General features: G+C 47.7%; 2 protein-coding genes across 8 annotated transcripts in view; one reads left to right on the top strand and one right to left on the bottom strand.

The window, feature by feature from the left end:
* Positions 1-439: 439 nt before the first annotated feature.
* ZCRB1 (zinc finger CCHC-type and RNA binding motif containing 1) lies at positions 440-27,883 on the bottom strand. 4 transcript variants are annotated; one of them, XM_077338597.1, is made up of 8 exons: positions 27,734-27,883; positions 19,930-20,017; positions 19,728-19,756; positions 6,956-7,067; positions 6,771-6,878; positions 4,395-4,507; positions 4,214-4,289; positions 440-853 (listed from the first exon to the last, which is right to left on the bottom strand). In XM_077338597.1, exons 2-8 carry the CDS (start codon positions 20,011-20,013, stop codon positions 725-727), a joined length of 651 nt encoding a protein of 216 aa, XP_077194712.1. In that variant the 5' UTR covers positions 20,014-20,017; positions 27,734-27,883; the 3' UTR covers positions 440-724. The 4 variants fall into 4 exon arrangements, with proteins under 4 accessions (XP_077194712.1, XP_077194711.1, XP_077194713.1 ...); XM_077338596.1 differs by lacking the exon at positions 27,734-27,883 and adding an exon at positions 27,500-27,689; XM_077338598.1 differs by lacking the exon at positions 27,734-27,883 and adding an exon at positions 27,253-27,412.
* PPHLN1 (periphilin 1) overlaps positions 27,758-27,887 on the top strand; it is a 38,506-nt gene continuing 38,376 nt past the window's right edge. For 3 of the 4 annotated variants that reach the window (XM_077338581.1, XM_077338585.1, XM_077338584.1), the window contains exon 1: positions 27,758-27,867. The gene's annotated coding sequence lies outside the window, so the exon portion shown is untranslated. The remainder of the gene's footprint in view (positions 27,868-27,887) is intronic. The other variant, XM_077338589.1, reaches the window with a different exon arrangement.

Here is a 27,887-nt window from a genome sequence, read left to right on the forward strand (position 1 = left end):
ATAGTCAACAAAAGCATGTTTTCCTTTTTATAGGACAACTGAATTTTTCTGAAACAGTTATAGTTTACTCACCTTTAAGCTGGTTAAGATATACGAAACAACATAACGTATTTGCCAGCGTATAAGACAACTGGGCGTATAAGACGACCCCCCAACATTTCCACTCAAAATACAGAGTTTGTTACATTACATTACAGTACTATGGGCCACTATGGGCAGCTATGTCTATCCCAACTAAAGTGCACCCGGCTTATAGGACAAACCCCCCCCCACTTGGAGGCATGTTTTTCAGGGGGGAAAAGTAGTCTTATACGCCAGCAAATACTGTAGTTCTTCGATATACCTTCTGACGTACCTTCTGTTCATTAATCTACCACGCTATCCCATGATCTGATAACCAACAAAATGTTTATGTTTTGGAAGAAAACCCCAAGTAATCTTTAAGAGACTGCAAACATTTATTTATATTAAAAAATTAAAATATGTCTGAAGATCAACCAGGAAATGTTAACATTGTTTTTAAAGATGGTTACAATGACCATGAAAATACTGCATTTTTAATGATGCATTCATAATTACAGAAATATTTGGTGTTCTCAATATATTATACCTTTTATTTACATCAGCGGGCAAGTTATAGCAGCTACTCACTTTGGCTGAAACACAGTCTTTCTACAGGATACAAATCTACATTTTACAAATGTACACAATATATAAAAGTTAATTAATCACTAAGTTCTTCTTCATCACTGAAATAAGCACTTTTTTTGATGCGGGGACGCCTTGAGTCAGATGTCGAAGGCTCTCCTGCAGTCTGCATTGATCTTTGCTGCTCTTCTTCGATTTTCGCTTGCTGTAATACATTTATATAAAACAAGAAAACTGGAGGCAGCCAGACATTTTGTAATACATTGTTTGTGGCATAACTACAGTGAGAAACTAGTCACTTGTATAATTTAATAGCACAACTTGAATGGTAAGTGTGTACATTTTGTATGCAATATCGGGTCTCAACTCGTATTCATTGGCTTCTTGGAAGGATTATAGGGAGCAATGATCTGAAGTACTAAAAGATTGGAAAGTAGTGCTCATTTACTATTTCTTTATTCCCTAGTCCTTGATTATCTAAAATACAGACTTTCATCTAAACTACCAGGAGAAGGTGCCATGCCCTCTATCACTGCATAACCCTCCAAACACAGCATATCAACCAATAAATCCATAAATAGTGACATTAACAGGGTGCAGGTTTGAAGTAGTCAGTAAAGAATAAAAGCACTGTCAATTACAATGCAAATACATAATGAAACTAGGTTGAAGGAAATTTCTTCTGACAATGAAAAGTCAATCTTTTCAATACAAGATGAATCAATGATGACAAATAGTTTAAGAGTATGAAATGTACCATTTCCTTTACACTGGCATATCAATATGCCTGAAAGCACAGGTGCACAGGCATAGCTAATATCTAATATCTGAAGACAAGCAGAAGGAGTGCATAAAACTATTTTTACTGAGTAATTTCCCTGATGGTAATTGCTTGGGTCCAAAGATTCTGTTGAGCAGATAGATAGTACTTCTACCCCCTGAAGGTAAGGGCTGTGGCTAAGTGGCATAGCATCTACTTTGCATGCATAAGGTCCTGGTGTCAGTCTCTGCCACCTCCAGTTAAAAGGGTCTTGTAGTAGGTGATGTGAGAGACCTCTACTTGAGACTCTGGTGAGCCAGTTAGAGTAGATAATACTGAACTGGTCAGAGCGCCAATGTGGCATAGTAACTAGAATGTTACACTAGGATCTGGGAGACTCAGGTTTGAATTCCCACTCTGCCATGGAGGCTTGCTGGGGAATCATGGGCCAGTCATATACTGTCTGCCTAACTTACCTCACAGGGACTCCACCGCCGCTTCTTCCCCCCTCCATGTCCACATGCAACTCTTCCCCCCCACCCGACCAGACCTACAGGCCCTCTGCCTTGCCCCCCACCCTCTTTCCCCCCGTGCACCGTCCCGTTTCAAAGCCCATTTATTTTAAATGGTCTTTGAAGCTAGTAAAAACATAATGCTGCTTCATCCATATCCATCCATAGTTCCTGTTTATATTTGTGAAAACCCCTGTGGGAGGAGCGTATCCGGGGTGTCTGAGCTCCAATACAGGCCAATTAAACTTCCCTCCCTGGCAGACTGGCCGCAGACAAGCCTTGCTGGCAGGCAGTAGCCTATCCATTGCCCCACCGCTCTACCGAGGAGCTGCCTGCAGTGGCCAACTAATGCTGGCCGCAATGGTGCTGCCCAGAAACAGGCTGCGCAGCCGCCGAGAGAACCCATGAGCAACCTACAACCCCCCCCCCCAGCCTCCAGACCTCTACGGCCACCGCCCTCTGCGACCGCCACCGGGGAGCGAGGCCTGCAGCCAGCCCACTGCCTCCCTCAGCAGCCACAGCCACGCTTCCACAAGAAGAGTCGGCCCCCACAGCCCCCACCCCGCTGCTCCATGGCCCTGCCGCCTTCCCCACAGACAAACTCCCTTCCCGCTACCCCCACTGCCCCAGCCAGATCTGCTTGGGGGGGACCTGGAATGGGCCCCTTCCCCACTGCAACCCACCCACTTACATTTCCGTGCAAGCCTCTACCCGCCTCACCATGATGCTTCCCAGTGCCACTGCCGCCTAACTTCGTGGGGGGGGGGGCTGCCAGGCATGCCCTCACCAGGCACACAAGCCTGGTCTGCTTGCGGAGCCCCACCATGAGGCTCTCCCACCCCCACATTAATCACCCACTTGCTTTTTGACGCATTAGAGAGCCAGTCGACCAAGATGCAGACACCGCTTGCCTTTGTTGGCCTGATCTGCTTGTGGGGGCCCAGGACAGAGCCTTCTCCCACCCACCCCCCACCCCAAGTCCCTAACGAGCTTGCTTGGTGCCATACCGAAGAACCCCTTTGCTCGATCCGCTCCTGGCTGCGCCACCATTTCTGTGCAATGCTGATGGCCCCGGGAGCTCCCTGCCTCCCTTCCATCCCTTTTTCGCTCCCCTTCTTTCTCCTTCCTACCCTTTCTTTCTTCCCTTCTTCCTCCCTCCCTTCCTTCCATTCCTTCCTTCAAACCCAAGACTGCAGACCATCATACTCCACCCTCTAACCATGCTAGCACCCATTGTATTTTCAACTACAACAGATCTGGGAAACTCAGGTTTTAATTCCCACTCTGCCATGGAAGCTTGCTGGGGGACCAGTCATAGAAATGGAGGTAGTGACAGATTTTATTTTCCTGGGCTCCAAGATCACTGCAGATGAGGACTGCAGCAAAGAAATTAAAAGTCACTTGTTCCTGGGAAGGAAAGCTATGGTAAATCTAGACAGCATCCTAAAAAACAGAGACATCACCCTGCCAACAAAAGTGTGTCTAGTCAAGGCTATGGTCTTCCCAGTTGCAATGTATGGCTGTGAGAGTTGGACCATAAGGAAGGCCAAGCGTCAAAGAACTGACGCTTTTGAACTCTGGTGCTGGAGAAGACTCTTGCAAGCCCCTAGAGGAGATCAGCCCTGACTGCTCTTTAGAAGGCCAGATCCTGAAGATCAAATACTTTGGCCACCTCATGAGAAGGAAGGACTCCCTGGAGAAGAGCCTAATGCTGGGAGCGATCGAGGGCAAAAGAAGAAGGGGACGACAGAGAATGAGGTGGCTGGATGGAGTCACTGAAGCAGTAGGTGCAAACTTAAATGGACTCCGGGGAATGGTAGAGTACAGGAAGGCCTGGAGGATCATTGTCTATGGGAGTCGCGATGGGTCGGACACGACTTCACAACTGACAACAACAACATCCTACCTCACAGGGTTCTTGTGAGGAAGAAATGGAGAAGAATGATGTAAGCCACTCTGGATCCCCATTGGGGACAAATGTTAAGTATAACTGAAGTAAATAAAAGCATAATGCTGCTTCATTATGCACATAAGAAGATGCATCTAGGATTGGGTACCAAAAAGTCCTGCCAGGTGAGCTGTCATGCACATTCCTAGGCATCTTCATTTTATATACACATTATATGTCATTAGATTGGTACAGGAGTTTGGATTAGATAATGTCAACATTGATCATTCCAAATAGGAAGAGGCAGAACAATTCACTTTTATAAATTCTGAAACTCTGCAGATGCCTTTACTTTAAAAACAAAATAATGGCAGCCATTATACAAAAAACAGCATATTTTGGTACCTGGAAAGCTATAGCTTGGCTGAGGCTATCAAGGGCAGGGTCCTCTCCTTCATCTTCACTTTCTTCCAGGTCTTCACTGAGCAGCATAGAACAGAGAACAAACCAAGTTACATGAATTTCAACTTCTAGGCATTTAGACAAAAGAGTAAAAAAGCTGCTTATGTGTAATCAATGCACTTACATTTCTTCTTCTATCTCAAAAGCTTTCTTCCTCTTCTTCTTTTCCTTCTTTTTGGGTGGCTCACGTTCTCCTAGGGTGTTTTTAGGACAAGCATAACTTAAGTGTCCTGTTTCCTTGGGGGGGGGGAAGGAAATGAAGTTTGCTTTACATGAGAAAATGCATCACAAAAAGAGCAAAGTAGCTTTCAGTATCAACATTCAAATAAACATCTCAAGTTGATTAGGATAAAGCAGAAAGGTTTCACTTTTCTAAGTAAAAGCACTGGTTTAGAACAAAGTTGCACAGCCAAAAGTTTTGAAACCCTTTTTATGATGACCAACTAAAATAACAAAACAGTCTACAATCTTTTGAGTTCTCCAAAACTATTTAATTGGACCCCGTGCAACTTTTGTTCTTAGAATTCTTCTGCAGACCAATGTGGTCCCAATTTCATTAAGATAAGAGCTACCCTATTATAATTTTTTATCTCACTTTTATGCTGTAGCTCCCAGTCCAGCTGGCCCACAGCAGCTTATATCAGGCATAAAAATACAATAAAACATAAGCAATTCATAGCCTTAAAAAAATACCGCACACCCTCCCTAACCATCTCAGCCCAATTCCAATTGGGCAGTTTTAACTGCCTCGAGCTGGCTTGCCAGGAGGGGTGGTAACATAAGCCCAATTATGAATTTTAAAAATTCTTAATTCTCCTAACCGATTTTTGATAATATCCCTGACCACCATTCAAAAACTATCCGAAGTCTGTTTTTATTAGTTTTAAAATTCATAGGTTATATTATATTAAATAAAAGTTTTATTAAATGTCTTAAAAGAATGCAAGTACTGAAATACAAAAACATTTGTCAAGGTAAAAACTTCAATATGAACTTTAAATACTGTCTAAACAAACCTATTTTGAAACAGCACTAAAGCTACATGAAGATGGAACTTCAGTATATGTATCCTCATCTAAACATTAAAAAATGAACATTTTTATTTGTTTCAAAACTATACTTAAAATGGCTTATTTGAAGTCACAATATAAAACAATTCCAAAAGTGTAATTAAAGACCAAGTTAGAAATTGGAACAATTATTAAAAAAAAAAAAGATCAAAGAATGATGAAGCTATGACTTTCAGAGTTTTGCAGCTCTCTTAGCTTTTTTCATTTTGGCTTCTCGGTCCTTTTTTCAAGGTATTTAATTTCTCTTCTCCCCCCCCCCCCATTTTACCTTGTTGCTTATGGCATTTAACCAGGTACTGTGTATTGTGTGTAACCATGCCTGTCTGACTGTAACATACTCCTATCGGTTACAATGGATTTCATTTCTCCAAAACTCAAGACAACATCATACACCTGGTATTGACAGACAAGAGTTTCTTCTTGCAAATTCTCTATTAACATTCACTTATTCACGGAAAATTCCCTTTAAACTGAAGCATTATCATGAGATGGGTTAAAGTACAGTTTGACAATAATAGTACATTTATTTTTATATCCCATCCTTCTTGGTTGCCTCAGGTCAGGTAACAGAATAAAACAAAACAAACATTTATTTATTCATTTAATTTATATACTGGCTCTCCCTGTGATATCTCAAAGTGATGTACATGTAACAGTAGAACAAGTACATTTGTGACATGTATAACAATATGAACATATATAACTATAAACAACAATGAATATGGATAGTCAGGGGGTCATCTAAACTTGGGGGCTTTGCACAAGAACAATTGATTGAAGTAACTAACAACAACGCATTCCTTGACCTGACGAAGGGGCGAGCTAGCCTATTGCAGAGGCACGACAATGGGTCTATAATATTAGCTTATTTTAATCTATTATAATTTTACCCTGCTTGGCTGTACTTGCCTCTTATTGTTATGCCAATAAAGGTTTATATATATATATGTAAGATTGAAGTAGATCATTCCTTGAAATAACTTATTTTCACCCCTTCCCAAAAGTAACATACAGAACTCAAAACACTTGCAACCTTTTGTCTGTTGTATACAGTGACAACGCATCTGTTGTAAGTTACTTGTTCACTGGAATGTACAATATAGCATTTGTAAGAGCAGAATGTACCAGAAAGAATGCCAGATTGAAAGGCAAGATTTTTTTTTAATTTTATAATCACAGTGGGGAAAAAGAAGCAGAGCCCTTTTTATCAAATTTCTGAATTTCCAAGGGACTAAAATCTGAATAGCGACTGTATAGTTAATTAGGATTGATGTTATTTGCTGTCTTTTCAGAACTAAAAATAATTCTTGCACTTATTTATAAATAGAATATAAATAGAATATAAAGAAATGCTTTGGGGATTGTACCATGTTATAGGTAAGAGAACCCAACATTAACAATTTCTGCTCGAGTAGCATACAATTACTTACCCCACATTCATAACATTTTGATTTGTCATAGTAGTTTCGCCTGCGGATGAATTCTGCAGCTCTCCCATTATCAATGGCAATACTTGCTTTGATTACTCTTCCGAAGAGCTAAATGAGATGATAGATACAGTCATAAGTTTACAAATGTACTGAAAACGTCCTTTGAACAAACAATGGACACTTACTTGCTTATTGTTAAGTGCCCGAGAACAGTTTTGTGCTGATTCTTTATCCAAGAATAAAATAAACGCAACTCCTTTACTTTTCCGCGTGTCTTTGTCCTTCATAATCGTAACTCTGAAAGTAAGTGCAACCAAAGGATTAGTATGGGGAAAATGCTACATTATCATTATTCAAGAAATATTTATGTTCTGAGGTAGGCCACCAGTTTTATTGACAAAGAAAAAAAATACAGTTCATGTATTATGAAAACACTAGAGGGCGTCACCCCAAGGGTCAGACATGACTCGGTGCTTGCACAGGGGATACCTTTACCTTTACCTATTATGAAAAGTAAAGTCTAACTCAGTCTTCATTACATCATGGAACGATAGTGAAACATCTTTTAAAAAGTGCTACTAAAAAAGGTCCCTTGAAGCTATAAAGACTTAATTGCTACTGAACTTAAGGGCATCTGCATGCAAAACAGCTGACAACACTGAAATAGGAAAGATTACCAGCATATATACTGTAATCTATTCATAATGCAAACTTGATCTTTCCACTCTCACTCATAACATTACAATAATAAAAAAAAATCCACTCCTGTTCAGAAACACTGCTCTGAAATGAAATGTGGATGCGGAACTCACTTTCTTCCTCTGAATGCCACTTGACAGACCTCATAGCCCATTTAAAATGTCTTTAAGGGAGGGGGTTTGCATCTTTTGCCAAACCAAAAACCATTTCCTTTCTAGCTAGGTCTCCAAGGATACCTTTATTTTTAAAAAGAAATAGATCCTAAGTGTTTATATGATTTATATGATTTGATGGCACAGTAGGCTCCTTGCTTCGATGAGGCTGACCCACTTGATCCCTGCCTCTTGTGGTTACTTAAAATGGGCAATAAGAGGATTAGGAGGCCCCTTCCAGATATAATCAACCGGTCCCTACTAAAAGGAATGTTCCCAAGTGGGCTGAAGGAGGCAGTGGTATGACATCTGTTGAAGGAACCAACTCTAGAACCGCAGGACCCCGCAAACAACTGCACCATTTTGCACCTAGCATTTCTGGGGAAGGTGGTGGAGTGGGCAGCTGCGGACAAACTAAAGGAGTACCTGGAGGAAGCTTCAGTAGTGGACCAATTCCAGTCCATCTTCCAGCCCAGCCACAGGGTGGAAACAGCATTGATCGCTCTGACAGATGACCTCTGAAGACAACTAGATTGAAGTGGGTTGGCGCTGCTGGTACCATTAGACAGTGCTCAGCCTAGTAGCTCATGAGCTTCTAGCTCACTGCCTCACCAACACAGAGATAAGGTGGTCAGCCCTTCATCGACTGGTTTCCTTCCTCCAAGGTCAGGGACAGAAGGTTACAATCAGGAAAGAGCAGTTGCAACATTTCAAACTCCATTTAATATCTTTATGTACCCTCTAGGTCAACTTGTTCAGAAGAATGGGCAGGGCTGTCACCAATATGGGGATGATACCCAGCTCTATCTGCTCATGAGCCAAATTACACCCCTGATTCTTTGGCCAAATGCCTGGAGGTCATGATGGAATGGATTCAGCAGAGCCACCTGAAGCTCAATCCCCTGAAGATGGCTGGGAAGGAAGGGGCCTGATGCGGAAGTGTGCCTCCCTTGACATGACAGAGTGCACTTGCAGACTACAGAGACAGTCAGGAACTTGGGTGTGATCTTTCATGCCTCCTTACTATGGAGGCACAGGTCACCAAAGCATCACACCAGGCTTTTTTCCATCTACACCAGGTGAAGCTACTAGCGTCATACCTCGCCCTGGAATACTTAGCCACAATTAACCATGTGACAGTCACTTCCAGGCTAGACTACTGTAACTCGCTCTATGCAGGCAGAAGTTATAGTTGGTCTATAATGCAGTTGCACAGGTCCTATAAAGCAGTGGTCCCCAACCTTTTTATCACCGGGGACCACTCAACGCCGGGGACCACTTACCGGGGACCACTCAACGCCTTTTACTGAGGCCCGGTGGGGGGGGGGTAGTTTACTCCTCTACTCTCTACCACTGCCCTAGCGCTCTCTGATCGCTATGGTAATGTTTAAACATCCCTTCAAAATAAGATACAGACATGCCACAACAATGAAGTGTGTTGTAAAGGGCTGGGGGGGATGAAATAAAGGGCCGGGGGGGGGCGGGAGAAGGCGTCCTTCGGGGCCCACCCCCAATTAGTCGAAGGACCACATGTGGTCCACGGCCCACAGGTTGGGGATCGATACTATAAAGGACCCCCGCTCAGTGGCTGCATATATGACCAGTTCTTCAACAGCTGTACTGGTTGTCGATTGAATCCAGATCAGGTTTAAGGTGCTGTTTTTGACCTTTAAGGCCTTACACAGCCTGGGACCTGCACACCTGAGGGACTGTCTCTCCAAATATGTCCCCTGGAGAGCTCTCCGTTCAGCAAATACCAACTTGCTGATTGTCCCTGGCTCCAGAGAGGTGTGCTTGGCCTTGACCAGGGCCAGACCATTTTTGGCCCTGACCTCAGTCTGGTGGAATGAGTTGATAGTTTAAGTACAAGCCCTTACAGAGCTTCCCATATTCTGGAGGGCTTCCAAGATGGCACTCTTCTACCAGGCATTTGGTTGAGGCCAAGGACCACCACTGCGATTAATGTTGGGCCCATAGTCAGACCCTCCATTACTCCTCCACTATGTTTGGTCAACTGCAATACATCTCGCTTCCAGGTATTGAGGATAGGGGTGAGGTACATGGATTGTTTTAATGTATTTTAAATTTGTAAACTATTATACTGGTTTTTAACTTATTTTGTAATAAACCACAAGGAAAGGGGTGGCCTATAAATTGAAGTATAAATAAATACATACAACATTATGTAGGCTAGATATTAGGGAAAAAATTTTCAGTCAGAGTAGTTCAGCAGTGGAATAGGCTGCCTAAGGAGGTGGTGAGCTCCCCCTCACTGGCAGTTTTCAAGCAAAGGTTGGATACACACTTTTCTTGGATGCTTTAGGATGCTTTGGGCTGATCCTGCGTTGAGCAGGGGGTTGGACTAGATGGCCTGTGTGCTCCTTCCAACTCTATGATTCTATGATTCTAGTATGATTCTTCATTTTTGACATCAGGAAAAGAGATGAGATTTAATCCCTAGAGCATAATCTCAGGGACATCGTCAACTGCTCTCTCCAGTCGGGGGAGTTTCCTGAGGCGTTGAGGGAGGCAGTGGTGTGCCCTCTCCTCAAGAAACCCTCTCTGGACCCGCATGATCCCGCAAGCTACCGCCCGGTAGCACACTTAGCGTTCCTGGGTAAGGTGGTGGAAAGGGCTGCGGCGGACCAGCTCCTAGCGTTCCTGGAAGATACTTCGGCGCTCGATCCATACCAGTCTGGCTTCCGTCCTGGTCACAGGGTTGAGATGGTGTTGGTCTCCTTGTTGGATGACTTCCGTCACCAGCTTGACCGAGGCGGCTCTGCTGTGCTAGTTCCTTTAGATCTGTCGGCCGCGTTTGACGTGGTCGATCACAAGCTGCTAGCGAGCCGTCTCGCCGGTACGGGGATAAGGGGTACAGCCTTGTGCTGGATACGCTCCTTCCTCCAAAACCAGACACAGAGGGTAGCTGTGGGAGAGGAATTATCGGGCCCTTACCGGCTCCCTTGTGGCTCAACTGGTGCGGAGTTATGGGCTGGGTTGCCATCAGTATGCTGATGACACTCAGCTCTTTCTCCTCATGGATGCCCGCCCGGACTCTCCCCCGGAACCATTCACGAGATGTTTGGAAGCAGTGGCTGGATGGCTCGAGTAGAGTCGCCTGAAACTCAACCCCTCCAAAACGGAGGTCCTGTGGTTGGGCTGTAGGGGAGCAGACCAGGAAGCGCACTTGCCTTCACTGGCCGGGACGCAACTTAAGATCACGTCTCAGGCAAGAAACCTGGGGGTGACCATGGATGCCTCACTAACACTTGAGGCACAGGTCAAACAGGTAGCTAGCCAGGCATTTTTCCATCTCCGCCAGGCTCGGCTACTAGCGCTCTATCTGTCCTCTGAACACTTGGCCACAGTGATCCATGCAACGGTCACCTCCAGATTAGATTTCTGTAACTCGCTCTACACTGGCCTACCTTTGAGCTTGATCCGGAAACTGCAACTGATCCAAAATGCGGCTGCTAGGGTCCTCACGGCTACACCTTGGAGGGCACATATCCAGCCAGTGCTGAGGCAGCTGCATTGGCTACCGGTTATCTTCTGGATCAGGTTCAAGGTTTTGGTTTTGACCTTCAAGGTCATCCGTGGTCTGGTCCCAGTGTATATGAGGGACCGCCCATCGCCCTACGCCCCCCGCAGGGCCTTACGCTCTGCGGGGGCTAACCTATTGGTCATTCCCGGTCCCAAGGAAGCTCGCCTGGCCTCGACTAGGGCCAGGGCCTTTTCGGTCCTGGCCCCAACCTGGTGCAATGAGCTCCCGGAAGAGCTGTGGGCCCTGCGGGAATTGTCATCATTCCGCAGGGCCTGCAAGACGGAGCTCTTCCACCAGGCTTTCAGTTGAGCCCGGGCAGCCAGAAGATCTAGCCCCCCTCACAAATGTGACAGTTGCGTCTGTCATCTGCCCCCTCCCTTTCCCTTCTTAGGGGGTGTGGAATTGGGTTAGCTATATTGAATTTTGTTGCCATTCTTGTCATAAGTTTTATATTAATTGTATTATGTTTTATTGTGCTTTTATTGTTTTAGGGGATTGTTTTTTATGTGACCTGCCTCGAGCCTCCGGGGGGAGGCGGGATATAAATTAAATAATAATAATAATAATAATAATAATAACAATAATAACAATAACAATAATAATAATAATCTGCAAGAGATTCTTCCAGACTTTGTACACTAAAAATACTTGTGGTTTGCATGGCATTTCCTATGGATTCTGATTTCTCCTGGGAATCTGTGCTTATTATAGCATAGAGCAGAATACTGATAAGATGAATTGGTCCTTGATAAGTCTGCAGAGAAGCTAAAAATTTGATATATAGAATTCTTAATTACTAATCAAATATTTCACAAGTCTTTTGTTATTGATAGTTGTACCCTTACCCTACTTTCAAAACCAGGCTGGAATCTCATGCTCTTCCTGACTTAACCATGCTAGAAACACTTCAGCTGCTCTATCATATTATATGGTGGAACAATGTCAGTTTCTGGAGAACCCATTAGTATTGCTATCTCTATCAATTATTTAGTGAAATACTGGAACTCTGGATGTTCAAACATACCCCTGCTTCTTTTATATTCAAATGCTTCTGAAGGACAGGATATGTCCTTATATATAAAAATATAAAAAACTTCTCTTGACTGTCCATTTGGAACAATTTTCACCCTCCTGCGGTATCTTTACAATTTGAAAAAGAGGAAAATTGCCATAGGTTTGGGGAAAAGACAGAGTGGCAAAGGAGAGGAAAATTTTTTAAAAACCCTGATATAAATATAAGAGACTGATTTGACTCTACTGAGAAGGGGCCCCTCATCTTTTTGAGCCTGCAGGCACTTATACCATTCTTACAGAGGGTACTGGCTGTAACCATAAAATGGCTGCTGCAGGAGCCGAAGCCAACCACAAAATAAAAAGCAAGGTTATGCATAACTCTTATACCAACTCTTCCAACATTTTGGGAAGAAGCTGAACAGGATTTAAAATGAATGTACGCTTAAAAATATTTTCTTGCAAACACACTGCTTCCTTCAGTCACACAGTGTCGTGGTTCGGTCCTTGGTGGCTTGGGAACCGGACCGAACCCCGCCATCAGAGGCGCCCGCGATCACGGAGGTAGGGCATGGTGATCATAGGCAAGCCGGCAGCTGGGCGCCCCACCCGATCGTTGAGGTGGCAATGGCCGCTAAAGAACCTCAATGTCCCCCTCCACCTTTTGACAAGGGCCCGGAGATGGCCCTTTGTTCCAGGAAAATGGGCCATCAGGAACCCCGGAAAACCTCGCATATGTGCATGAGTCATGATTGTATCAGCATGTTCCCTCCGCAAGTACTGGGTGGGGCAATACAGCCTAAGGAGGTGGGTTTTGTATAAAAGGGAGCTTCCACCTGGAGTTCAGTGGAAGCTCTTACTCCATACCAGCGGACTCCACGTTGCTGAAATAAAGCTTGTTCCTGTTGTATCGTTCACCAGGCCTGGCGTGACGTTTTCTTCAAAGGGGCACCCTGTTTTTTCAGTTAGCAAGCGGGTTCCCGACATCGTAAGAGCTTCCCACCGAACTCCAGGGTCGGCATCGCATCCGAGCGCTTATCGGGACGGATCCAGAGATGGCGTTTTCAAGCAACGGGGCGGTCTCGACCCCCACGAACCCCGGGAACATGAGTTTAATGTCCCCGGGAGATTTCCTCCGAAAATCGGGGGGCCAGGAGCAGCTGTCCGGGACCCCGAGACCCTCGGCAGCGGCGGCCAAGGGAAGGCGCCGGGCCATGGGGTTCCCAAGCACGGCGGGGAGCGCGCCGAGGTCTGGGGGGTTGGCCCCAACCTGGGACACCCAGCTGAGGCAGGCGCTTCGCCCGGTAGGACCTGAGGAATCCCTAGAGGACCTGCGGCGGGCCATGGCGGACTTGGCCAGGCGCTTGCAGGCAGCTGAAGCCCGTGAGCAAGCTCGGGCCGGGCCCGGAGGGACTGGTAATACAACGGCGGAGGGGATCGCGTCGAGTGAGGACGTCTCCAGCGACGAGGACGAGCCCGGCACTGGTGAGCGGGCCCCGGACCCCGACCCGGAGCAGTTTTCAGTCCCGAGTAGGCGAGACGGCCAGCGGAGAGGCGAGACAGCAGAGGATCTCGGGGGAGCGGGTGAGCCGACGAGGCGGCGAGAGCCGGACCAACGCAGGAGCGACGTGCAAGGCAGGGAGCGGCACGGCGTCGTTGGGCAAGTTGGTAGCCGGTGGAGCGGAGCAGGACGAGACGGCGGACGCCGAGAATCCCGGATCCGGAGGGGGTCGGACTACTCTCCAAAACGTTCCCCCCCAGAGCTTAAGGCGCGTTTCGACGGGACGCCGGACGACCTCCCGCAGTTCCTCCTCCACGCGCTGACGCATGCCCGGAGGTATGGAGACCGGTATGAGGACTCCGAGGACTTGGTCTGGGGGGTGGCCTCGTGTCTCCAGGGCAAGGCGGGTCAGTGGTACCTAGGGTTGGCCGAGCGCGGCGACCCGGCAACTCGGGACCTGCAGGACTTCGTGGTCGCGCTCCGCCGACGATTCCAGGACCCCCAGGCTGAGGACAAGGCAAAGAGTCGGATCAAGGGACTTCGACAGGGTACTAGGGGGGTTATGGACTATATAGACATTTTCCGGAGGGAAGCAGGCAAGGTGTTCTCCTGGAACGAGGAGACCCAAATCGAGTACTTCCGGGAGGGCCTTAACCCGAAGCTCAGGGAATGGGCCGTGATCAAGGGGACGGAAGAAGATCTGTCTACACTGGAGGGGTGGTGTTTTGTGGTCGCCAAGCTGGAAGCCAGCCTGGGTTGGGCCGCCGCACCCCCCCGGGAGGCCAAAGGCGGGTCAGCCGAGGCGCCGAGACCGGGCCCCGACAACTCTCGCCCCAAACGACCCCCGAACCCCGAGCGGGAAAGGAGACGCCGGGAAGGTCTGTGCCTGAAATGCGGGGGGTCAGGACATTTCGCAGCAGCGTGCCAACGGCAAGGGGGGGAGGACCGCGGGCTCTCCCAGGGGGGAGGTGCGACACGCCCCCAGCAGGCACGCCGGGCAGAGGACCTCCGCAACGAACCGGGAAGCGCCCAGGCGACGGGAAACGGCCAGGACCTGCTGTAGACGGCGCCGGGCAGCAGGTCCCGCGGTGCGAGGGAAAACCCCTACAGCATGAGGCGCGACCTCCGAACGTGGTAATTTTAGAGCTCCGGAACCCGGAGAACGGACTAAGTTGGGTGGGGGAGGCTCTTTTGGACTCTGGATGCGACCACAGCATGGTCCACCCCCAGATAGCCCGGGCTTTGGGGCTACCGAAGCGCATTCGGAAGGTTCCCCTGGTTTTCGTCCAGATGGACGGCAGCCCGATTCAGGGGGGACCTTTCGGGGAGGAGGTGGGTCCTATCGCCATCCACATAGGGGACCACCAAGAGCTGCGGTGGCTGATCCAGGTCCCCGTAGCGGGATATCGGGCGGTGTTGGGCCTGGATTGGCTGAAGGAACACAACCCCGTGGTGGACTGGCGGGCGGGGACCCTGAAGTTCGACTTGACGGTGGGTGCACGGCATCGGGTCCCCCACGAGAATTCCAGCCACAAGAGGACGGCGGCGCGTCCCAGGGGAGCGGCGGCGGCGCAGCAGGAGATACCAGAGCCCGAGGTCCCGCCAGAGTACCGAGACCTCGCAGCCGTTTTCAGCGAGCGGGAAGCGGACGAGCTACCCCCACACCGCCGCACGGACTGCGCTATCAACATCCCAGAGGGGGCGGTACTACCCAAAGGGCGCATCTACAAGATGAGTGAGGGTGAGCTCAAGGACCTCCGGGAGTTTTTGGGTAAAAATCTGGCCCGAGGTTTCATCCGGCCCGCTTCCAGTCCCATGGGAGCTCCAGTCTTGTTCGTCCGGAAAAAGGATGGGTCCCGACGGCTGTGCCAGGACTACCGGGGCCTCAACGCCATCGCAGCGGGGAACGCTTACCCCCTCCCGCTGATCCCGGATTTGCTGGCCCGGCTGGGCAAAGGGACTCTGTTCACTAAGCTGGACCTAAGGGAGGCGTACTACCGGGTATGCATCCGGGAGGGGGATGAGTGGAAAACAGCGTTTAACTGTCAATTGGGACAATTCGAATTTAAAGTGATGCCGTTCGGTTTAAGCGGGGCACCTGGGGTTTTCATGAGTCTAATTAATGAGGTGTTGCAGGACCTTCTGTTTCAGGGGGTGGTTGTTTATTTGGATGACGTCCTGATCTACAGCCAAGATCCCCAAGAGCACGTGACCCTGGTGAGGGAGGTGTTAAAGCGCCTGCTGGCAAACCACCTATACGTGAAGCTGGCTAAGTGCGAATTCCACCGTCCCTCCCTGGACTATTTGGGCTACCGCATCTCAGCCCAGGGCATAGCTATGGACCCCGAGAAGGTGCAGGCGGTGCTGGCCTGGGAAAGGCCCCGCACCCGGAAACAGCTACAAAGCTTCCTGGGGTTTGCTAACTTTTTTAGAGGCTTCATCCCCAGATACTCCTCCGTAGTGGCTCCCCTCACGGACCTGCTAGGTACCAAGGGGAGAGGTCCTCGCGCCACGCGGCCCAGCGCAGCGCTCGGCTGGAATGAGAAATCGGAGGCAGCGTTCCTGGCCCTCAAGCAAGCTTTCGCGTCTGAGCCCACGCTACTGCACGTCGACCCAACCCAGCCGATGGTGGTACAAGTCGACGCCAGCGACGCAGCAGCCGGGGCGGTTCTCCTGCAGCGAGACAAGGCGGGACAGCTGAGGCCGGCGGCCTACCTCTCACGAAAATTCGCCGAAACGGAGCGGAACTGGTCTACCTGGGAGAAGGAGGCGTTTGCGATTAAGTTCGCCCTCACCGAATGGCGGCATTGGCTGGAGGAAACAGAGGAGCCGTTCGAGGTCTGGACAGATCACAAGAATCTGGAGGCGCTCCGGCAACCGCGATCCCTGAACGCCAAGCAGATGAGGTGGGCGGAGTTCTTTTCGCGGTACAATTTCAAGCTTGGTCACATCCCCGGCAAAGAGAATTTCCTCGCGGACGCCCTCTCCCGTCTGCCGCATTATGGGGAGGGGTACGCTCCCTGCACCAGGTCCGTGTTTGGTGAGGAGCAGCTGGGACGGGGGGTCGTCACTAGGCGTCGGGCCAGGGAGGAATGGGAGCCCGACCCGGCGACCGCCCCGCTCCGAGACCGCCTAGTGGCAGCCTACGGGACAGACGAGGAGCTGGCTGAGCTCCGGGACTCTTTGATTTTGGACTCCGGTCTCTGGCGGAGGGGGGAGGCTGTCTACGTCCCGGAAGGGCTACGACGGGAAGCCCTCAGCCTCTGCCACGATGCTAAGACCGCCGGGCACTTCGGTTTCGTAAAATCCTGGAAGTTGGCCCGGCGGCGGTTTTGGTGGCCCAGTCTGCGGCGGGACACAAAAGCTTACGTCAGTGGTTGTCCTGTCTGCCTGACCTGCAAGCCGGGGGTTGGCAAGCCGAAAGGTCTGCTGCACCCGCTCGAGGTCCCGACCCGGCCGTGGTCAGTGATCTCCATGGACTTTATAACAGACTTGCCTCCCAGCAAGGGGAAAACGGTGATCTGGGTGGTGGTAGATCTATTTTCCAAACAGGCCCATTTCATTCCTTGCGCCAGTGTCCCCAGTGCTTCACAATTGGCTCGGATGTTCCTGGATCACGTGTTCCGACTGCACGGGCTGCCGGACAAGGTGATTTCCGATCGGGGCTCACAATTCGTGTCCCGGTTTTGGCAAGCTTTCCTGCGCCTGTTAGACATCGAGCAAGGGCTGAGCTCCGCTTACCACCCCCAGACGGACGGGCAGACCGAGCGGGTTAATCAAGTACTGGAGCAGTACTTGCGGTGTTTCGGTTCCTATCATCAAGACACCTGGGTGCCCCTGCTCCCCCTGGCCGAGTTCGCGTACAACAACGCAGACCACAGCAGCACGGAGATGTCGCCTTTTGCCGTCGTCTACGGGACAGACCTGAGACACTTCCCGGAGCTTGGAGAGGTCCCCGCCCGGGAATCGGCCGACCTTCGCGAGTGGGGGAAGCGTGCCGGGAGCTGCTGGAAGTCGCTGCAGGAGCAGCTCCACAAAGTCAAGGCAGCGCAGAAAGAGGACGCCGACCGGAAGAGACGACCAGCTGAAGAGATCCGACCGGGGGATCGAGTTTACCTTTCCACCCGGAACCTACGGTTGAATTTGCCCAGCAAGAAGCTAGGCCCTCGGTTTTTGGGGCCTTTCGAGGTCTTGGCCCCGATCAACGAAGTTTCGGTCAAGCTCAAGCTCCCCAAGAACCTCCGGCACATCCATCCCGTCTTTCACGTGAGCCTTCTAAAAAAAACTCCGGACGGTGACGTTTGGCACCCCGTGGTTTCCCCGCCAGCGCCCGAGGTCCTGCCGGGGGGGGAGCACCACGAGGTGGCGGATATCCTGGACTCTAGACTCCACAGGGGGAAGTTGCAGTACCTCGTGGAATGGAAGGACTTCGCTTTGGGGGACCGGGAATGGGTCTGGGCAGCGGACGTCCTTGCGCCCCGACTCACTGAACGTTTCCACAAGCGGTATCCTGGCCGTCCCGGGGGGTTGGAGAATGGACCTTTGGGGGGGCAGAATGTCGTGGTTCGGTCCTTGGTGGCTTGGGAACCGGACCGAACCCCGCCATCAGAGGCGCCCGCGATCACGGAGGTAGGGCATGGTGATCATAGGCAAGCCGGCAGCTGGGCGCCCCACCCGATCGTTGAGGTGGCAATGGCCGCTAAAGAACCTCAATGTCCCCCTCCACCTTTTGACAAGGGCCCGGAGATGGCCCTTTGTTCCAGGAAAATGGGCCATCAGGAACCCCGGAAAACCTCGCATATGTGCATGAGTCATGATTGTATCAGCATGTTCCCTCCGCAAGTACTGGGTGGGGCAATACAGCCTAAGGAGGTGGGTTTTGTATAAAAGGGAGCTTCCACCTGGAGTTCAGTGGAAGCTCTTACTCCATACCAGCGGACTCCACGTTGCTGAAATAAAGCTTGTTCCTGTTGTATCGTTCACCAGGCCTGGCGTGACGTTTTCTTCAAAGGGGCACCCTGTTTTTTCAGTTAGCAAGCGGGTTCCCGACACACAGTGAAAATCTTTGTGCTCTGATGACAGCTCCTGCCAAAGCAACATTACTAAAAACCTTAACTGCCAATTAAATCTCCAGTGACCAATCAGAAGCCCTGCTGGGCAGAAGTACCACCTGGCCCTACCCCCTTTCTAAAAGCAGGTGCCAGGAAAAGAGTTGAGTGGACCCCATGGCAACCATTGGGGACTTCTGCTATTGAGAGGAAGTGTTGCTAAATACGAATATGCTCATATGATGGAGGTAACAATACGAAGCTTGGAGAGCCAGCATAAAACCCAGGCAACATATGCTTAATGAGAGAGTGGGTATTTCAACGGTGGTGTCACAGATGAGCACTCTTATTACTGCACTGTCAAAACATCCTTGATTGTTCTCAGATGCAACAGGAAGCCAGTCCAGCACTAGTATAATCTTTGATCCACTCTAAGAAGTATGATGTGATATTCTGCATCAGTTACAGTTTTTCAAGGGTATATCATGGTAGTGATTTGTTGTTATGTGCGAAGTCGTGTCCGACCCATCGCGACCCCATGGACAATGATCCTCCAGGCCTTTCTGTCCTCTACCATTCCCCGGAGTCCATTTAAGTTTGCACCTACTGCTTCAGTGACTCCATCCATCCACCTCATTCTCTGTCGTCCCCTTCTTCTTTTGCCCTCGATCTCTCCCAGCATTAGGCTCTTCTCCAGGGAGTCCTTCCTTCTCATGAGGTGGCCAAAATATTTGAGTTTCATCTTCAGGATCTTGCCTTCTAAAGAGCAGTCAGGGCTGATCTCCTCTAGGACTGACTGGTTTGTTCGCCTTGCAGTCCAAGGGACTCGCAAGAGTCTTCTCCAGCACCAGAGTTCAAAAGCCTCAATTCTTTGACGCTCGGCCTTCCTTATGGTCCAACATGGTAGTGATAGCAACTATCAATTACTGTGATATTACACACACACAAAATAAACTATTACAGAGCTTATTACAGTATTAAAAATGTCATATTTACACTTACTTAACCACTTTGCCATATTTGGAAAAAATCTGCAAGAAAATAAAGATTTTCAGTTATCAAAATTAAACAAAGTAAACACAAAAATACGTTTTCCAGAAATTCACACACACACTACTGTGCATATCACAGTGCATGTTATATAACCATGAAATTAGATAGCCTTTAATAATAACAATAATGTAATTTTAAAGCATATACTTACCCTGTATAAATCATTATTTGTCAATGAGAAGGGAAGATTGGACACATAAACAGTGCTTTTGCTTGGCGCTAACCCTCCACTCATTTTTCTTTTAGATAAAGGGAAAAAAGAGAAAGATTAGATGTGTTTATTTTTTTAAAAGCCTGACCTTTTAGCTAATGAAACTATATACTGCCACAGTCCAAAACAGCCAGGCATCCATTTTGTCATGACACCTTACCTTACATCCCTACTTAACATAACAATTCTCATGTGAGAAACTAAACAGGAAGAAAAGGCAACAATCAAGCACTGTAGAATCTTCCAGAACTACATTCTCCATATAGATAAAATCTAGATATTCTGATGATGCAGAAAAAGAGGAAGATGAAACAGCCACATATTAGCATGCCAATCAAGCTCACTCTTGACTCTCACTTTTTCTTCAAAACACCATAAACTGCACACTGTTGTATTACAGTGTAGAGGTGTCAGACTATTTATTATTTTATTTATTTGGATTTTTATACCACCCTTCCCTACATCTCTGGGCGGTTTACATGGAAAGTTACACAAAATTACTTAGATCTCAGACAAGCTTGCTGTGTCATCTTGGGCTAGTCACAGCCTAATCTACCTCTTCCTTCCTAACCATTTTAATTGATGTTAATTATGTTTTGAACATATTTTAACTCTGTTTTTAATTGTTCTAATGAGATGTTTCGGGGGGATTTTAATGGTTTTAAATAAGGTTGAAACTGTTAGATGACTGGATGGAAACTATTTATTTATTTATTGGATTTATATCCCGCCACTCCCGTAAGGCTCGTGGCAGGTCACAATCATAAAAACTTCCTTAAAACCCGTAGTACAATAAAATACATCTAAAACCCAATACCCTCCGACCAACCCAACCAATCCAAGCGGCGGCAGCACTACAACCCACTATCTCGAGGAGGAATAGCAAATCAGTGTTAAATAGCCCTGGCCCTGGAGGAGGCCAGATGCGCCTCCCGGGGGCCGGGTATAACCATCAAGTTTGTACCCACAGAGTGCAAGGCCCTGCGAGGGGCATAGGGTGCCAGGCGGTCACTCAAGTATGTGGGTCCCAGACCGCAGAGGGCCTTAAAGGTTAAAAGCAAAATACTGTGATCCGGGCAGCAATCGGTAGCCAATGCAGCTGCCTCAGCACAGGCTGGATATGGGCCCTCCAAGATATGCCTGTGAGGATCCTAGTAGCTGCATTTTGCACCAGCTGTAATTTCCAGATCAGGCTCAAGGGTAGCCTGCGTAGACAGATAGGGCGCTAGTAGCTGAGCCTGGCGAAGGTGGTAAAATGAATGGCTCACTACCTTTTTGACCTGAGCCTCCAAATATGTTGTTAGGAACATAGTCAAACAAATTATAGAAGTATGGGAAGAGATATATGAATATATAGTAGCAGCAGCTAAAATTATCTGTGCAAAAATAAAAAATGAAATCAGATATCTGTTCAAGTTTGGCACACCCGTGAGATCCTGCCAATTACCACCCCATGTCAAACCTAGCTTGAGAAAGGTGTCTGAGTGGGCTGCCAGGGACCAACTCCTGGCGTGCCTAGATGAAGCTTCAGTTTTTACCTATTCCATTCTGGCTTCTGGCCTGGCCGAGGGGTGGAAATGGTGCTGGTCACCTTGACAAATTACGTTTGGAGACAGCTGGATCAGGGCAGGTAGACACTGCTTGTATTACTCGATCTTATGGCAGCGTTTGACTTAGTTGATCATGAGCTAATCTGGAGTTTTGGGCTTGGGTGACATCAATATGCAGATGACACCCAGCTTTACCTCCTGATGAATGGCCACCCGAATTCACCCCCCAAAAACTTTGCCAAATGCCTGGAAGCAATGATGGGGTGAATCAAGCAGAGTATGAGCTCACAGAGAACATCCGGGCCCTGATGGAACTAGCACAGTTTCACTGTGGTTGGGGCCAGTGAATCAGATACTACTGCCCCCCCCCCATCAAAGCCACGTCTGGACTACAATCTAGTTCTAAGAGAGCTGAGCGATATACTCTGGTTGATGTACCTGGTAATAGTGGCAAGACTCACCTGTGCAACCAAATGGAAATCAGATGTCTGTTAAAGTTTGGCATATTCCAGGTGTGCCCAAACTGTGGCTTTCCAGAGGTCCATGGACTACAATTTCCATGAGCCCTTGCCAGCAGTTTGGCAACCCCTGGCACAGTCAAATGCTGACCACCATTGATACTGACATTGTTGCACAATCTAATTTTAGTTTAAATGTTATTTTATTATATGTTTTAAACAGCCCTGAGATGGTCTGCTAGGAAGGCAGTACAGAAATTATCAAATCAAATTTAAAAACATAGAATGGAAAAATAATTTTGCTGATTATACAGTAGTGGTAAAATTAACAACTTATTTGAGAAAAAATTAATCAGTTTTGAAATTCAAAGAGCGATGTAAGCAGGAAATAAACCTAGAATGTGAAACAATTAAACAATTATATTAAAATGTATGGTAATGCATATAAATATATTATTTATGCAGAACTAAAATAACAAGTTTTGAATATAAAAAATATTTTTAACAAAAATATCATTTTCAGTATGAGATATTCTTTTTAAACTGGGGATATTAGAAATTGTGGCAGATGTGTAAAATAAGAAACATAATATGGAATACATAGTAATTATGAAAACCATATACCATATTTGCCGGCGTATAAGATGACCCCCCAACATTTCCACTCAAAATACAGTACTATGGGCGACTATGGGCAGCTATGTCTAACCCAACTGAAGTGCACCCGGCGTATAAGACGACCCCCCCACTTGGAGGCATGTTTTTCAGGGGGGGAAGTAGTCTTTGTTGTTGTTATGTGCGAAGTCGTGTCCGACCCATCGCGACCCCATGGACAATGATCCTCCAGGCCTTCCTGTCCTCTACCATTCCCCGGAGTCCATTTAAGTTTGCACCTACTGCTTCAGTGACTCCATCCATCCACCTCATTCTCTGTCGTCCCCTTCTTCTTTTGCCCTCGATCGCTCCCAGCATTAGGCACTTCTCCAGGGAGTCCTTCCTTCTCATGAGGTGGCCGAAATATTTGAGTTTCATCTTCAGGATCTGGCCTTCTAAAGAGCAGTCAGGGCTGATCTCCTCTAGGACTGACCGGTTTGTTCGCCTTGCAGTCCAAGGGACTCGCAAGAGTCTTCTTCAGCACCAGAGTTCAAAAGCCTCAATTCTTTGACGCTCGGCCTTCCTTATGGTCCAACTTTCGCAGCCATACATTGCAACTGGGAAGACCATAGCCTTGACTAAACGCACTTTTGTTGGCAGGGTGATGTCTCTGCTTTTTAGGATGCTGTCTAGATTTGCCATAGCTTTCCTCCCCAGGAGCAAGCGTCTTATAATTTCTTTGCTGCAGTCCCCATCTGCAGTGATCTTGGAGCCCAGGAAAATAAAATCTGTCACTATCTCCATTTCTTCCCCTTCTATTTGCCAGGAATTGAGAGGGCCGGATGCCATGATCTTTGTTTTCTTGATGTTGAGTTTCAAGCCAACTTTTGCACTCTCCTCCTTCACCCGCATCAACAGGCTCTTTAGTTCCTCTTCACTTTCTGCCATTAGAGTGGTATCATCTGATATCTGAGGTTGTTGATATTTCTCCCTGCAATCTTGATCCCAATTTGTGACTCCTCTAATCCCGCATTTCTCATGATGTGCTCTGCATACAAGTTAAATAGGCAAGGCGACAGTATACAGCCTTGCCGAACTCCTTTCTCAATTTTGAACCAGTCAGTGATTCCATGTTCAGTTCTCACTGTTGCTTCTTGACCTGCATATAAATTTCTCAAGAGACAAATAAGATGCTCTGGTATTCCCATCTCTTTAAGAACTTGCCACAATTTGTTGTGCTCCACACAATCAAAGGCTTTTGCATAGTCAATGAAGCAGAAGTAGACGTTCTTCTGGTATTCCCTAGCTTTCTCCATGATCCAGCGTATGTTGGCAATTTGATCTCTAGTTCCTCTGCCTCTTCGAAATCCTGCCTGTACTTCTGGAAGTTCTCGGTCCACATATTGCTGGAGCCTAGCTTGTAGGATTTTGAGCATAACTTTGCTAGCATGAGAAATTAGTGCAATGGTGCGGTAGTTTGAACATTCTTTGGCATTGCCCTTCTTTGGGATTGGAATGTAAACTGACCTTTTCCAATCCTGTGGCCATTGTTGAGTTTTCCAAATTTGCTGGCATATTGAGTGTAGCACTTTTACTGCATCGTCCTTTAAGATTTTGAATAGTTCAACTGGAATGCTGTCACCACCACTAGCTTTATTGTTGCTCAGACTTCCTAAGGCCCATTTGACTTCACATTCCAGGATGTCTGGCTCCAGGTCAGTAACTACCCCACTGTGGTCATCAGGGATGTTAAGCTCGCTCTTGTATAGTTCTTCTGTATAATTTTGCCACCTTTGTTTAATCTCTTCTGCTTCTGTGAGGTCCCTACCATTTTGGTCCCTTATCATACCCATCTTTGCATGAAACGTTCTCTTCATATCTCCAATTTTCTTGAAAAGATCTCTGGTCCTCCCCATTCTATTGTTTTCTTCTATTTGTTTGCACTGTTCATTTAAGAAGGCATTCTTATCTCTTCTAGCTTTTCTCTGGAATTCTGCATTCAATTGGGTGTATCTTTCTCTTTCTCCCTTGCCTTTCACTTCCCTTCTCTCCTTAGCTATTTGTAAAGCTTCCTCAGACAGCCATTTTGATTTCTTGCATTTCTTTTTCTTTGGGATGGTTTTAGTTGCTACCTCTTGTACAATGTCGCGAACCTCCGTCCATAGTTCTTCAGGCACTCTGTCTATCAGATCTAATTCCTTAAATCTATTTGTCACCTCCACTGTGTATTCGTCGGGGATATGATTTAGTTCATACCTGAGTGGCCTAGTGCTTTTCCCTACTTTCTTCAATTTAAGCCTAAATTTTGCAACAAGAAGCTCATGATCTGAACCACAATCAGCTCCTGGTCTTGTTTTTATTGACTGGATAGAACTTTTCCATCTTTGGCTGCAGAGCACATAGTCAATCTGATTTCTGTGTTGACCGTCTGGTGATGTCCATGTGTAGAGTCGTCTCTTGGGTTGCTGAAAAAGAGTGTTTGCTATGACCATTGTATTCTCTTGACAAAATTCTACCAGCCTGTGCCCTGCTTCATTTTGTACTCCAAGGCCAAACTTGCCTGTTATCCCGGTTATCTTTTGGCTTCCTACTTTAGCATTCCAATCCCCCATGATGATAAGCACATCATTTTTGGGCGTTGCTTCTAGAAGGTGTTGTAGGGCTTCATAGAACTGATCGATTTCATCCTCTTCAGCAGCAGTGGTTGGGGCGTAGACCTGGATCACTGTGATGTTGAATGGTTTGCCTTGGATTCGAACTGAGATCATTCTGTCATTTTGGAGATTGTATCCCAAGACTGCTTTTCTTACTCTCTTATTGATTATGAAGGCTACTCCATTTCTTCTGCGAGATTCTTGTCCACAGTAGTATACCCGATGGTCATCTGAATTAAATTCACCCATTCCTGTCCATTTTAGTTCACTGATTCCTAAAATGTCGATGTTCAGTCTTGTCATTTCTTGTTTAACCACGTCCAGCTTGCCTTGATTCATGGATCTGACGTTCCAGGTTCCTATGGAATAAAAATCTTTACAGCATCGGACTGTCTTTTCGCCACCAGTTACTTCCACAACTGAGCGTCCTTTCGGCTTTGGCCCAGCCGCTTCATTCATTCTGGCGCTACTCGTACTAGCCGTCTGCTCATCCCCAGTAGCATATTGGACACCTTCCGACCTGAGGGGCTCATCTTCCGGCGTCATATCGTTATGCCTATTGGAACTGTCCATAGAGTTTTCATGGCAAAGATACTGGAGTGGTTTGCCATTTCCTTCTCCAGTGGATCACCTTTTGTCAGAGCTCTCAGCTATGACCTGTCCGTCTTGGGTGGCCCTGCACGGCATAGCTCATAGCTTCACTGAACTACGCAAGCCCCCTTGCCACAACAAGGCAGCGATCCTTGAAGGGGGAAGTAGTCTTATACGCCAGCAAATACTGTAGTTAAAACATTACTTATGAAATTAAATTGGAAATTTAGTATAGCTGAACTACGACATATTGTATTTTGTAGAGAATGTTTTGAGGATTATAATGTTGGAGACCCCCAAGATCCAAGATCACTGCAGATGGGGACTGCAACAAAGAAATTAAAAGACGCTTGCTCCTGGGGAGGAAAGCTATGGCAAATCTAGACAGCATCCTAAAAAGCAGAGACATCACCCTGCCAACGAAAGTGTGTCTAGTCAAGGCTATGGTCTTCCCAGTTGCAATGTATCACTGTGAAAGTTTAGACCAGGGGTAGTCAAACTGCAGCCATCCAGATTCCCATGGACTACAATTCCCATGAGTCCCTGCCAACATTTGCTGGCAGGGCTAATGGGAATTTTAGTCCATGGACATCTGGAAGGCCAGTTTGACTACCCCTGGTTTGGACCATAAGAAAGGCTACATCCTGCAGATGAAACTTAAATACTTCGGCTACCTCATGAGAAAGAAGGACCCCCTGGAGAAGAGCCTAATGCTGGGAGTGATTGAGGGCAAAAGAAGACGGGGACGACAGGGAATGAGGTGGCTGGATGGAGTCCTTGAAGCATTGTGAGCTTAAATGGACTCCAATCATAGACGATGGGAAGGCCTGGAGGATCATTGTCCATGTGGTTGCAATGGGTCGGACACGACTTCGCACCTAACAACAACAATGTTGGAGAGGAACTTTCTTCCCATTCTATGTTTGATAATGTATAATGATTTTGATATATATGATTTGCCATGTACCCCCTCCAGCTTTCCTTGTATCCCTATCTTGTTCTCTAAAACAAACAAAAAAAAAACTTACTACAATATCAAATTAACATCACTGCTCTCGTCTCATGAATATGTTATCTTTCTAGCAGTCATGCAAGCCAGACAGCGTTGTGCAGTTGGTGGACATAAGCCTCCAAGTATAAAAATCTCCCTAATTATGTTACACTTTCCCCCTGTTCATCCCCGGCCCCTGCTTTTCGCCTTCCCTCAATTTTTTAAAACGGCAGACCTGATAAAGACTTCTGATGAGCTCGGAAGGTTGCACACCGCTAAGTGTTACTTTGAAACCAACACGGCTGTAAACATTTCCACCCAGCCTTGGAAGATACCAGAAGCCTCTTTTAACCGCAGCCGACCCACGTCCCTCGGCGCCTTCCTTTTCCTTCCCAGGCTGGGCGGCGGGGTGGGGGGAAAGATACCTTAAGCGATCCAAGGGAAACTTGGACCCGAGGCGCGGAGAGAGATCCACGTCGGAAGGAGGCTCTTTGAGCAAGCCCCGCCCGCACCCCTTCTCCCGCTTCCTACAAGGCGCTTTCCGTCCTCTTCTAAGGGACGGTAGGACTCGGCGGAACCACCTGAAACTCGACGCCTGCCTGATGACGCGTCACCGCGCCTCTTTCCAGGCCCAATTAGCATTGAGGTGGGGAGAAAGCGCCGAAAGAGCACCTGCATGAGGGGGTTACCCCGTAGAGTTACGCGACTGGAAGGGCACCATGTGCGGGGCAAGAGCTGTAGCCCCGCCAGGGAGGGCGGCCACTTCTGAAGCTCTGACGGCGGGCTGCCTTCTGGCCGTTACCCGACACTCCTGGGATCCGGACACCCTTCTCCCCACGGGCCTCTAGGGCGTAGAATGTCGCATCGGGTGTTTAGCACGTGGGAAAGTCGATTAAAATTTTGTACCGGAAGTGTCGCTACTTATGGCGACGTTGTCCTTTTTCTTGAGGCGCCAGCGTCGCGTTTCCGGTGACGTTAGAGAAAGCGCCGACAGTGGCTGGAGCCGGAGGCCGGGCGGCTGTGGCTTTGACTTACGGCGGGTGAGTGCATTGGTGTTTGT

The sequence above is a fragment of the Paroedura picta genome, chromosome 5, assembly GCF_049243985.1.
Source record: "Paroedura picta isolate Pp20150507F chromosome 5, Ppicta_v3.0, whole genome shotgun sequence".
NCBI classification, from domain to species: Eukaryota; Metazoa; Chordata; class Lepidosauria; order Squamata; family Gekkonidae; genus Paroedura; species Paroedura picta.

Excerpts from the sequence above, each read along its gene's own strand:
- ZCRB1 (XM_077338597.1), bottom strand. The coding sequence starts at position 20,013 with ATGAGTGGAGGGTTAGCGCCAAGCAAAAGCACTGTTTATGTGTCCAAT. Across the intron at positions 7,068-19,727 it reads AAATATGGCAAAGTGGTTAA|AGTTACGATTATGAAGGACA; the intron begins GTAAGTGTAAAT and ends ACTTACTTTCAG. Across the intron at positions 4,508-6,770 it reads CAAAATGTTATGAATGTGGG|GAAACAGGACACTTAAGTTA; the intron begins GTAAGTAATTGT and ends CCCCCCCCCAAG.